General features: G+C 39.7%; 1 protein-coding gene across 3 annotated transcripts; it reads right to left on the reverse strand.

The window, feature by feature from the left end:
* Positions 1–555: 555 nt before the first annotated feature.
* On the reverse strand, positions 556–12,851 carry gprc5bb (G protein-coupled receptor, class C, group 5, member Bb). 3 transcript variants are annotated; one of them, XM_077524052.1, is made up of 4 exons: positions 12,446–12,851; positions 9,059–10,172; positions 5,481–5,593; positions 556–5,396 (listed from the first exon to the last, which is right to left on the reverse strand). In XM_077524052.1, the coding sequence occupies exons 2-4, from the start codon at positions 10,170–10,172 to the stop codon at positions 5,352–5,354; spliced, it is 1,272 nt and encodes a 423-aa protein (XP_077380178.1). In that variant the 5' UTR covers positions 12,446–12,851; the 3' UTR covers positions 556–5,351. The 3 variants fall into 3 exon arrangements, with proteins under 3 accessions (XP_077380178.1, XP_077380177.1, XP_077380180.1); XM_077524051.1 differs by lacking the exon at positions 12,446–12,851 and adding an exon at positions 10,388–10,606; XM_077524054.1 differs by lacking the exon at positions 12,446–12,851 and adding an exon at positions 10,388–10,519 and having other exon boundaries at positions 9,059–10,253.
* Between the last annotated feature and the right edge of the window lie 357 nt (positions 12,852–13,208).

The raw sequence follows: 13,208 nt of genomic DNA on the forward strand, positions 1-13,208 counted from the left end.
AAAAAAAAAAAAAAAAAAATCAAGGTAAGATTAAACAAAGCAAATGTGTTTCTGTAAAGTGGTTAAAAACTGTTAGAACAATATACAATTCTGGTATGAACATGAACATATACTTGTTTGGTTTTTATTTATGATATATTGTTGAAAACGAACAACTACTAGTGTATTGACATGAGTAATACGGGTAGAACTAGATAAGTATTTGTACTTCTTCCTACTCCCTTTAACGTGTAAACTGGGTTGAACTATGACATCTATTGATGATCCTTCTCTTTAATTTTTATTTTTATATCTTGACGTTGTAATGTGTTTATATGTTCAATCAATCAATCAATCAATCAATCAATAAATCATTCTGGGACTGGGTGAATTGCCCATAGGTGTTATTGTGAATGCTGGTTTGTCTGTGTGCCTTGCAATTGACTTGCCACCAGTGACCAGCCTTTTGACCAATTTCAATTGTGATTGGGATAGGCTCCAGCACACCCGCAACCCTAATGAGGAACATGAACAGGTATTATTACAGTGCAATCATACCAGGACAGGAATCCGATGACAAATGAAGGCAACCTTTAAGAGAAAATGTGCGCTGATGTATTAATCACTCTGTGCAAATGACATTACAAACATTCATGTTATGCTGCCATACAATAGAGACAGTGCAATTGCCATAAAATCAGTAAAAGTTAAATACCAGTGCTTTTCACATTGTAGGACACACTTAATTGAAAGTCATTTATATTAGAATATTACATAACAATGTAAAATGTCAAGTTAATTTTTGCAGTATACAAAATTGTAGCATAAATCTCACTAACAAAAGCAACATTACAGACAACTCACAATAGCTCAAAAGTCAGATTTAGTGCAAAACGGGGCACTTGATTAGATTGGCCGCAGTGACATTATTCTTTCTGTTCTGAGTCTTACCGATGCATTCGAACACCCACAACAATACTGAATATTTTGAGTCATAGCTTGTATTAAACAGTACTGCATGGGCTGAAAAAACAGTAGTATTTGTAAACAAAGGTTGTTGTTGTTTTTTTTATGTTTCAATTTAGAAAAAAAAGTTGAACAATTTTGTAAGAAACACATTGCCATGATACACTACAGCGACACTCATACGTAACACTTTGGCAACACGCACACATCACAATAAAAAGTATATCAAAACTGGTTGAGCTTAATGTCTGCATCACACTCTTGTTAGTCAGTCCAGTTGTATCAAATAATATCATAATGATGGCCAGATGTCAATAGTAATGGGATCCTTTGACATCTTGCAATGTGTGCGTGAGTGTGTTTTATACTCAATATGGACATCAAAATCTTAGAAAACACCAAATAAAATAATACTGGCAAAATAGTTTACCTTTTACAATATAATACATCTCAATATTACCACACAGAGACCATATTAGCTTTTATAAAGTGCAAAATACAGCTTCCAAGATATTTTAAACCTTGTACTGTATTACATATATTTCCACTCATTTGTCACATCATTAGGTACACTTGTATAAACTAATGCAGTGTTTCCCAGGCGTCATTGAGCCAAGGCATCCATTTTACATTAAAAATATGTAATGGCACACTACCAAACAAAAATTCCACAAAATTAATGAATACTGAAATTACCATATTGTCTCAATTTATTCACAAATTGAGTTGAAGTTATGACCTATTCTTTTGTATGAATTGTAAAAGGTCATTTATTGTTCTTTCTGAAATCTAATTGAAGAATTGTTCTGCCTTGTCACTATACATCGCTACTCGCTAGCATAGATAGATGAAGAATTATATGTTATATGACTCATCAATTTGTCTGGCGATTATATTAGCCGATATTTAAAAATAACCATAATCGGCCAGAGTTTTGCCGATTAAACACCGCTGTAGTCTCTTAATTTATCATAAACAAATTCTATGTTGGAGTCACTGCGAATTGTGCACTTGCATTTTTTGCTCACTAGATGATGCTGTGACCAGACCCGTCACCAGAGCCCAGGCTTAAGGGGGGCACATGAAATGCATGGGCGGGCCCAATTATTATGAATACCATACTGACAGCATTAACTTGCCCAATATATTTGGATAAATTTATGTAGCACTGTCGTGCATCTATCCATTGAATGGCGCCCGCTGACAGTATTATCATAGACCGCATTTACAGTACACACATAAAGTAGACTGCAGTGGCGTCGTGAGTACGTTGACGCCGCAGGCATATTGGATGAAGCAAAGTGAAGCTATTTGTAAAGATGCCTCCTTCTGTTTTTCCTTGGAGATGGATCATCAAGCCACAACTCATTGGATTAATAAGGAATTATTATTACCTTTGATTATCTTATCCCATTCAAAGTCAATCTTACTATTTTTGCCGATGTAATATTGCCACATCCAATAGGGCGGATGTGCTGACATATTGCTTCGAACGGGCCACCTGTTTGAACGGTGTCTGCAGCAGAATTAAAAAGGAAAGTAAAATCCTACCTCATAGTAGATGCCCAAATGATATGTGGGTCCCGTAGTTTTTTTGTTTTTTTTTCCAAGTGACTCTTTAGTTGCCGACACAAAAGTAGTTTGTAGTAGGCTATGTCCCTCCTCACTTGTGTTGTGCGCCAGCATCCTCAGAAACTTGCAGCTTCACTTGTACAAAATGTATATGACTCTTGCATTGCACGCCAACATTGACATATTTGTCGCGTATGCGTATAAGTCAGCGTAAGGCATACCTAGCATTATTTTCAGTATGACTGTGATGGCTCTTGCAGCTAAAACTATCTAAGACTAAGGCTATCAATCAAACAAAACCATACCAATATTTCTTCATATTGTGACATCTTGCAAGAATGCCGCCAGAAAACGTTACTTGGCAATGTCACCCTTTTTAGTTGTCTTGTACAAACGGCCACCGTTGGCCGTAGCCAAAAACAAGAACAATTCGGCGAGTGGCGAGCATTAGAAGCAATGAACTGAAGTAGCCAACACAAACGTAACATACCTCCGACACCGGGAGACCTGTGTTGCGTTTACTGAGACTCGTATATAAGAGTGCTAAACCGAATGAATGGAAAAATTGTCATGTTTTGGTTCTGTTTAGGGTGGGTTTTGCTTTGTTTTTGTTGGGTTTTTAGTTTGTCATGTTTATGTTCTGATTTCCTGGTCTTCCCTAGTCTCGTTAAGCCTTTCCATGTCCACCTGTGTTTGCCTGCCCTTCCTCATGTGCCAACCAATCAGCACCCCCTTCCACTTGTGTCTTGCCCATCTGTGTCTCGTCGTGTGTAATTAGTGTGTGTACTTAGTTATCGGTTTTCGTTTCAATGTTTGTCGGTTCATTATTCTTGTTTCCCCACCTCCATGCTGCCATAGTTTAGTCTGCTCCTGTTTAGTTTTTCCCTTTGGTATTTTTGTTATTCTTAGTCACCAAGCCCTGTTTGCAACTTTAGTTTTTGTTGGATTAAATTTACTCCTTTTTCGCACCTCTGCCTCCCTGACTCGTCCGCCTCCTGCATTTGGGTCCACCACCACACTTCATAGTTCCTGACAAAAATATAACAATAAAAAAAGGAGAACCATTTTAGAGATCTATGCCTCAAATGGGCGGGCACAATCATCTTGGTGGGCGGGCACGGACCCCTATGGGCCGCCTATGGTGACGGGTGTGGCTGTGACTCCATTCAATCCAAAGCTGCTCTGATTCAATCCAAAAACCTCCAGAGACCGCCAACCGCCGGCCAGTTGTCACGTGGCCTTGCTCCGAACACCGCCAGCATTTACCACTGTAATGGCTGATTATCAGGTTACATTCATGTTCCTTCTGAAGCTGGTAGCCATTTTTGCAGCAAATTATTTTGCTAACAAGTGGAGAAGGAGAACAATAACAGCATGTTATATGTTCTTGAATCCACCGTGACACACAATTATCGAAAAGAAACTGTTGGGAAACTTTTAAGAAACGAATTAGAAAAAGATTGGCTCACGTTGAAACATATTTAAAATGTAGCTCTGTCAAAAATCTTTTTGACAACTGAGAAACATGTCTATTCATGGCAAAGCCAGTAATTTATTCACATTATGGAGTTTATATACTGCATCCATCTACTATATGCTCATAATCTAAAGATTCTTACAAAATATTGTAAAATACGGAGCCCTAAGGTGACGTAGAAAAAACAACAACTTTGCGTTCCCTCGCAAAAATTGCGAGATTGTGTTCCCTTCGCAAATCAACTTTGCGTTCCCTCACAAAGACGTGCTCCGTAAACACTTCCGGGTCATCTTCCATGTGACCAAAAGCGACGAGGATAGAACGTTTGTAAACATGAAACAAAGCAGTGGGAAAGCTTTCGCAAAGAGACTAGGAGTATGTATTTTCCCACTGCTTTGTTTACACGTTCCATCCTCTTTTGGTCATATGGAAGATGACCCGGAAGTGTTTATGGAGCACCTAAGGTGACATGGTAGCGGGAAAAACCCTACTTTGCGAGCGTTCCCTCGCAATCTGGAACGCAAAGTTTTTTTTCTACCATATCACCTTTGGGGCTCCGTAGTAAAACAATCAAATGCTCGTCTTATAATTTATATCTTTGTTGCTGTAAGTGTTAGGGGACAAAAAAAAAGGTTATTTTATTCATTATATAACTTAATTGCGCACTTAATAAGTTATCTGAACATAATTCCACCAAACATCAGAATCGGCATTAAAAAATAAATAAATAAATAAATAATGAAGAATTATTTTCAGCAAAGTGAAGTAAACTTGAATAAGTGATGACCTCACACGGCTCAATCGGGTGTCATGGCCTCCTGGTTGGGAATCACTAATCTAATGAGATCCAAGGCAATAGATAGATAATGCAGGTAAAAAGTGTACCTAATGATTTCACTATTGAGTGTATAGGTAAATGGCTTTTTCGGTTGTCCATAGACTCTCTATTACATTCATGTGCACATGATGCAAGATTACGGACAATATGGAGAAGCATGGCTCAGATAATGTCCAGCAAGCGTACGTGAGGAAATGCTGTAAATTCATATCCTGAAGGTTTGTATAATCCTCAACACCACGCATTAACAGCCCACCTCAAACACTTCCTGCTCTCTTATTTACATATTACAGCTGTGCGTTGATAATATTAAAGCACTGTAAGTGGTATTCACACCAGTAAAATGTCCTCAAGTGTTGAGAGTTTCAAAATGTAGATTTCAAACATGTATGCAGAAACATGAAATGTATTGCGCTGTTGTCAGTCTATCCTGTATATGTTGTGTCTTTTGAATTATTACTCCAGGTCAGGCATCAGGAAAAAAAGGAAAATATATGTAACACGAGGGCTGACGTCCCATTACCACAGTCGTCTTCCAGTGTAGTTAATGGGGGCTGTGGGCATCTATATGATGATAAAAAACAAGTGAGTTAGCTGGATTAATTGTGTAATTGTTGAAGAGTGACACATTTTGAGAGGTGCACTTACAGTACCACCATTCATAACAAGAGCCATTTCAGTCGGTTGGTAGACGTGACCTCTGAAGGCGATGCCAGGGCGAACACTCCCGTGACCGCTCTGGTAGTTGCCACTTCGAAGACCTGAAAGACGAGTGGTGCATCATTTGTTTTACAATCAGTGTAGTATTGCACTGGTTAAGATATTTTTACAATTTTTTTATGCAAATTCAACCCCAAATTTTCAATACAATAATATGTTTTCTGCACCCCCACTAGTCTAAACACGGCATTGTAAGTAATATTTTGTTTGTGGAATATGAATTCAGCTCTAAAATATACCTGTCTTTCCAACTGGGCGGTCATTTTGTCACTTGCTGTCGACTGAAAATGACATCACAGTGAGCCCCCCATAATAATAATAATAATAATAATAATGTTAATAATAATACAATATATGTAATTTATTAATATATTAAGTACAATTTATGAATTAGGGGTTCGGTTCATCAACAGGTGGATTTTATGTCTGAAACATCGTAGCTATAAATTACAACACGTGGTAAAATCCATATTGCGCAGGTCAAGCTTAGAAAAATGATTAAAAAAAATATCTCAAAATCATAATGTGCTAGGAAAAGACAATTTTTTTTAAATCAGCGTGAAACTCACGTTTAGGGACACATAAAGCCAAACAAATGTTAATTTGTCCAAAGTGACTATGCTGGAGTCAAAGTAAGATTAAATACATAAACACTGCCTGTATTGATTTTTCACTATACATTGTGCAATATATGGATGGATGTTCTCCGTTGCGATTGGTTCATGCACTGTAGAGTATAAACAGTTCATATTTATTTTCAAGGGCAAACTATAATTTTCAGAGTCATATTTAGTCATTATTAACATTTTAAACATGCATAAAATGACTTTCTCCAAAATATCCCATCATTGTATTAGATTTATTGTTCTAATTTATTATTAGAAACGATCAAAGTGGTTTTCATTGAGAAGCCGCATTTCCATTAGCGTAACGTGATATGGGCAGGTTTCATTTTGAATTCCCACTTACATGATCAAATGAATCAAAGGAAATGTTTGTTATGGAGATGGTAAAACTATGCCATTATTTCACACAAACAAAATTACTGTAATATTACATGTCGGCTGTTGTGAAAGGAAGTGTGAAATCAATTAGTAAAAGGATAATTTATTTTAACCTTTATGTATTAAATGTGACTTTAATTTTCTGGCCATTTTTAAAGGGGCAACGTGTACAAATGTTTGCCATCTAGTGGTGAACTAATACATTGCAACAACCTAACTTTCAGATACGTACATTTTGAAGCTCACAAATTACGTTGCCTCAGAGATTCCACACTTTGTAAGCCCATCACCAATTACCACTGTACGTTTGCTAAATTTGTCTCTTTGGGGTATACAAAGCTAAAAGGTGATAGCTAAACATGACAGCTTTCTGTAAGGTGAAATATAATATAATGACATTTTACTAGACCTACAATGATATTTAAAAAATAAATAAATAAAAATAAAAATCTAAATTCTCTACACACTGTCACGTTCAGCTTAGCTTAGCTTTATCACTCCTTAGTCAACTGTACAACAACCAAATGTAATGTGCCAGTCTCTTAAATATGACTGCACTTTAATGCTTTCTTTCTACCATCGTCTACGTTTGGTTTGTCCTTGTGCCTTGCTGTTTAGCTCTCCGTCAGTAGATTAGCACTGAAGCTGGGATGACTCATGCATATCCCTCTGCCTAAGAGGCTGTGAAATAATTAAGGTGGGTTTTGTTTGGACTGTGTATAGTTGAACACGTTCTGTTGGAAACAAACCGACATTGCATGATTTTGTTAGCTTGTTAGTTCCAATGATTCTCTCATGCACTATTTTGGTAAGCTCTTGAAGAGAATTCTCTTTCTCTGTTACAGAAAATGTCAATAGAGGCTACATTCATAAAGTGGTACCTCCAAGTGGATTGGGCTTCCTTTAAGTCAGAATCTTTTTTTATGAATCCGCTCGATGGAAGTTTCTTTTGCTGTCTCTTAATTTTGCATTCATTCATATGACATTGAATGAAAAAAAAGACCCAGTGATTTGTTTCTGGTTGCCTAGCAACTGTACATTTCCAGTTGTATGTTTCTGCTCCACCTTCATGTCACGTGTGACCTCGCAAGCTACACTTGAAGGCAGATTTGAAACACTATCAGGCACGGACTGGGCCATTGGAAGGGGCGGGACAATTCCGGGTGGGCCGGCCGATATTTCAGGAACATTGTTTGAAACTCAAGGAGGCAGCAGCCCACACATAATCAGCCATAAAATAACAAGTATCACTGTCTTCTAATGTTGATTGTCTCATTGTCAATCAACTGTTACTCTAAAAAACAAAACAGGCCATTACAGGCACCAACTGCCTGCCTTTATTACTAAGGGTGTCACCAAGTTAAAGTAAATTCATCTCAAAAGGAGCAAAACTTTAATCCACAAATAGTAACAATAAACAAAATAATATTAAATCTTGTCTGAACAAAAATAACATACAAGAGGCAAAACAATCACAAGGATTACAGTAACAAAGCACAAACCATAATGGGAAAGCCTCCTACGATGACTGTTGCTCTCCAAGTTAGCGTCAGTCAGATCAGTAGTGTGCACCAGAAGTGGTGTGAACACATTTCAAAATAAGAGTAATAAAAGGAAGTACAGTGTTAGCTGCATTAATCTTGCTGGTTTAATTTCATTTGGTAAGTGTGTCTTGTGAAGTGTAAAATGTCTTATCCCATTTAATGTACATTTGCTTATTGGTTTCTGTACTCTTCTAAGAGCATTGAATTGTAAATTACATTTTTGATAAAATGCAATATGAATATCGTTGGAGGGAATGCTCATCTATTTTACATTGATACGCAAACTGTAAAATTGCGTATGTTCATTAAAATGTGAACTAAAGTGGGCTGGTCTGAACCCTGAAACTCCAGGGCTGAAAATTAGTCCCAGCACTATTAAAGTGGAGTCAACCCCCAAAAAATGTTTTGACAATAATATGTTCTATATGTAGTCCCACTGGTCTAAATATGGTGTGTTGCTCAGTGCTCAGCTAACAACCAATCACAGCTCAGCGTCAGAAAACAGGTGAGCTGTGATTGGTCGTTGCCTGATCACTAAGCATTTGTGATGTCATCTTTGTCATATAATGATGTAACATTTATGTTTGTGCATATATTATAGCTGCATGGTAATTCAGTGTCAATAACTCGCGGGGTCTCGCGAGAGAGGTGTGCGCAGGCGCGTGGAGTTCCGGTGGTCAATAAAGAAACGTGTTAGAAAGACGAGAGCCTCTTTTGCCGTCTTTTACAATCTTCAGTCGACAGCAAGTGGCAAAATGGCTGCCCCCTGAGATGGATAAAAACGGCTGGATTTTGCTTCATAACTCTTATTCCACAAATGTAATATTAATCAGAATGTCATGTTTAGTCAAGTGAGGTCACATATAACAACATATTATTGTCAAGAAATGTTTCAAGTTGACTTCCCCTTGAAAGAAAATGCGTAACAATAACACAGAGACACACAACATGGGCATACTTGCACCGTGCTCCTCCATAGAAAAGGCCTGGTTTTCCTGGAAGGGTTGGTGAGAGTGTGCTGGGAGCTCGTCTCTGAAATGTGGAGGAGTTGTCGTCTCGCTGGTGTCAAAGAAATCTTGCCTGCCGCATTGTGAGCGATTCCAGAGACACAGGTGGCTCTCTGGAATGCCGTGGAAGAGTAGAAGGATCCAACCCTGCACAACCAGGGCTACCGCCAGAGCAGGCTCATCCAGCAGACGCTCCTCCATCTTTCCCGCTCCTCCTCCGGACCTCCCCACTTTCCCCCTGATCCTGACTGCTTGGCTCCCGTAGAGATAAAAGCCAAGCCAGGCCACCCAAAGCAACGCTGACGCCAGACTTGCCAGGAAGAGCCACACCGCATTACACTTCCATCTCCTCTTGTCATGCTCTTCTTCTCTATCCTCATCACTTTCTGGAGTTGCTTCTACCACCAGTTCCCCTCCGCACAACACCACCCCGAGAGAGAGCCCCATGGCTATGAGGAGCAGCCCCAAGGTGTAGCTGCATGTGAGAGCAAAGTCCAAAGGCGGATACTCGCATGCTGGATGCCCCTCCCTGACTACGGTGAGAAGGACCCATTCAGCAGAAATAATCCCCTGAACCAAGGCCAGCGCCAAGCCCAGCGCAGCCAGCGTGCTTCCTGATGGGCTCGTCTTCCCGGCCACCAGCCTCCTCAGCCTCAGACCCTGGACCAGCAAGCTTGAGAAGCAAAGGGCGAAGAGGGGGCCCCAGAAGGCTCTGCGAACCACGCAGAGGACCTGGTTCTTTCCCACAAGGAACGCCAGAGAGATGGTGAATATCCCAATGAGTGTGCCCAGGAGCAGGAGAAGGGGTCCCACGCCAGAACGCCTGGCCGGGTCCGAAATAGAGCCAAGTTTGACGAGCAGGAGCGTAGCGAGGATTAGAGAGGTGAGGCCCCCGCTGCAGGCCACTGCCTCCAGAACGACGCCCCATACCGACTCCAGGTCGCACAGCACTCTGTAAGGGGGCTCCACGTGCTCACTACATCCCAGGGGAGGAGGAGGTGATGGGTGCGATGTGCAAGAGCTGATCAGTAGCAGGAGGAAGATGGGGAAACTGTTGACAGCCATCTTAGAGGGATGTTGAAGACAAGCGGAGAACCAGTTGAGACAAAGAAGGTAGGAAGATCAGTCACATCATCACAGTAAATTCTGTAGAATAAATTTGATTCTATTTAGATAGGGAACAAATAGAGTCAGTTTTTGAGTAATATTTACACTTGGAAGAGAGTAAAACAAAGAATTTACAAAAAAGTCAGTCAAGGGTTGAGGAACAAACTCACAACCTTCAGCTTGGGAGACAGACGATCTACTCCCTGAACTACGTAGCTCCTACTTTCTGCTAGTATATTGCTCATGTCAGCTGCAGTCATGCAATCATGGAATCTTCCTCCATGAGTGTTGTGTGCTGAAGGGTTGGATGCCAAAGGCGCAGATTCTCAGACCCTTATATAGACAGTCAATCAATCTCATTGGTTGTGGCTAGCTAGACATGTGAGTACCATTACTGACATGGAAATCTCTGATTGGCTGTTAACCCAGTAATTACAGATAGTCCCTGACATCAGCAAACATCATATAGCATAAAAGATTCTTCAGTAACGTGATTAAAGATCCCTGACATAACATAGTTCCTACAGAGAGTTCCAAACATCATATAACATCACACAGCCTAAAATTAGTTGAAACTAGATTATCAGTCATGAACTAAAACTTAACCCAGGTGTGACCCCAGACATTAGACCAGACCCAAACATTACTCCTCAAAAAAGAGAAAAAAATGAGGCACTCAAAGGGTTTGCACGTGAAAGGCCTTTATTTCAAAATTAAAGGCCTTTCATGTGCAAACCCTTTGAGTGTGTCAGTTTTTTCTCTTTTTTGGACATGCTTTGTGGATCCCTTTACTGAAGAGCACCAAAGAGACGTTTTTTCAACAAATCCAGGACATCCTAGAAGCGCTCCTGCTTGCTCTGATCATTGTTACTCCTGCATGACTCGAGACAAAACCCAAACATACCTCCTGCATGACTCGAGTCATCACAATGAGACCAAAGACATCGTTTTTGGTCTCTTGGAGGAAGATTCCAAAATGATGTCTTTGGTCTCTTGGAGAAAAGCAAATAGTAGAAGGGAAAGAACTCAGATGGTAGTGTGGCAGTCTCTCAAGCTGAAGCTCGTTAGTTTGATCCTTAACCCTCATGTCCTAGTTTAAATCTTAGTTTACTATAAAACTGAGTCTATTTGGTCCCTATCTGAATAGAGTCAAAATTTACTTTAATAAAGTCAACTTTACACGACAGAATTTACTGTATAAATTACAGAATACTTGTTTAAAAGGGAGTTTAAATCTTAGTTTACTATAAAACTGAGTCTATTTGGTCCCTATCTGAATAGAGTCAAAATTTACTTTAATAAAGTCAACTTTACACGACAGAATTTACTGTATAAATTACAGAATACTTGTTTAAAAGGGAAGTCACCCCCTCCCTCCCAAAAATAAAAAAGAAAATAAATAAATGATTGACAATAATATGTTCTATGCAGCCACACCAGTCTAAATACGGTATTCTGGTTAATATTCCGTTAGTGGAATAGGAGTTAAGCAGTAAAATCCAGCAATTTTTATCAACATCAGAAGGCGGCCATTTTGCCATATGCTACCGAGTGAAAATGACATCACAGTTGCTCAGGGCTCAGGTAACAACCAATCACAACTCAGCTTCAGAAAACAAGTGAGCCGTGATTGCTCGTTGCCTGAGCCCTGAGTAACTGTGATGTCATTTTCACTCGACAACAAAATGGCGACAAAATGGTCGCCCTCTGGGATGGCTAAAAAAAATGGCTGGATTTTGCTTTACAACTCATATTCCACAAATGTTATATTAATCAGAATGTCATGTTGAGACTAGTGAGGTCACATATATTATTGTCAAGAAATATTTAAGGTTGACTTCCTCTTTAAAAAAAAAACAAAAAAAAAACTGTCACAGTTCACACATGAATATTCTTCTCTTTGGAAACACACTCATGCTCTCACAGCCCAGAACTGATTTTAGCACTGGGCAATAGTTTCCTTGGCAACGGGAAACAGCGTGGGCTGACATTGCACACTGGGCTTTGAGGAGTCGAGCTTAAGAACCAAAAACACAGACACACACACATGCATGCAATAATTATGGAAAATTGTTGGGCCCTGTTGATATACGAAATCCTCTCATTTATATCATGTTGTTAATCAGCAAACTGGTCAAAACGTCGTCACTTTTGGAGAAAATTCCCCTTTCAAATACAAATTATTTGTAACAAGCCTATAAATGACTTGAATGTTACATTTTCCGACTTACCTCTGAGCTTAGCAGCTTCAATTCTTAATTACTGATAATGTATAGGCATCATATCTTCATGTCATCATTTGGAGAGTTAAAAAAAATTCTAATGAGTAAGTCCACTTCAATTCCTCAGGTTTGCAGGAGCCAAACAGCTTCCATGTTGCATTTGAAAATGTCCTTAAAGTTAGATAGATTGTGTCCTGCTGCTGTGACACGCTCAAAAAAATGCTGATCAAATTTTACTACTTGACTACTTCTGCCTTCTCTTCAAATATCTCATTTGTCTCTCTTTCACTCTCCCTCCCTCTTTTTAACGCGTCTCTCTCTGGCAACCTCTGTCGTCTTCATCCCAGTCACTCTGTCTGCATGTTTCTCTATCTCGCTGCATGTTGACTGTGCGGAGGTGTCAACGGAGATGCAATCCCAGCTTTGCTGAGCTCACCCACGTATGGGAAGCAGGGACTAGCTGGTGCACGCATCCAACCAGGAAATAATGAGCACACCGCTTCACACCCAAGGTTGTTTTGGGTTTTTTCAAACTTGGTGTTATTTCCCCACTTCTACTTCATATGATTCATCATCACACTGAATCATAGCTGAAAGAGGTTGAGCTGCCTGTTCAGCCTTTCTTTCTTTTGTGACGCCACAGTTGATCAAAACAACAATTGGCAAATTGTTCACATCACAGGTGTCCGTTCTAGCTGAGTGAGGAGGGGATTTGGATAGATCAAGGCAGATGGTCCGCGCTCCGAGGCCACGTGGCCATCCTTGTAGGAAA

This window comes from Festucalex cinctus, chromosome 6 (genome assembly GCF_051991245.1).
Source record: "Festucalex cinctus isolate MCC-2025b chromosome 6, RoL_Fcin_1.0, whole genome shotgun sequence".
NCBI lineage: Eukaryota > Metazoa > Chordata > Actinopteri > Syngnathiformes > Syngnathidae > Festucalex > Festucalex cinctus.

Coding starts and splice junctions, on each gene's coding strand:
- gprc5bb (XM_077524051.1), bottom strand. CDS start 10,474: ATGACTGCAGCTGACATGAGCAATATACTAGCAGAAAGTAGGAGCTAC. Junction 10,173..10,387: donor GTCTGTCTCCCAAGCTGAAG/GTTGTGAGTTTG, acceptor CATCCCTCTAAG/ATGGCTGTCAACAGTTTCCC. Junction 5,397..5,480: donor TTGTTATGAATGGTGGTACT/GTAAGTGCACCT, acceptor ATCATCATATAG/ATGCCCACAGCCCCCATTAA.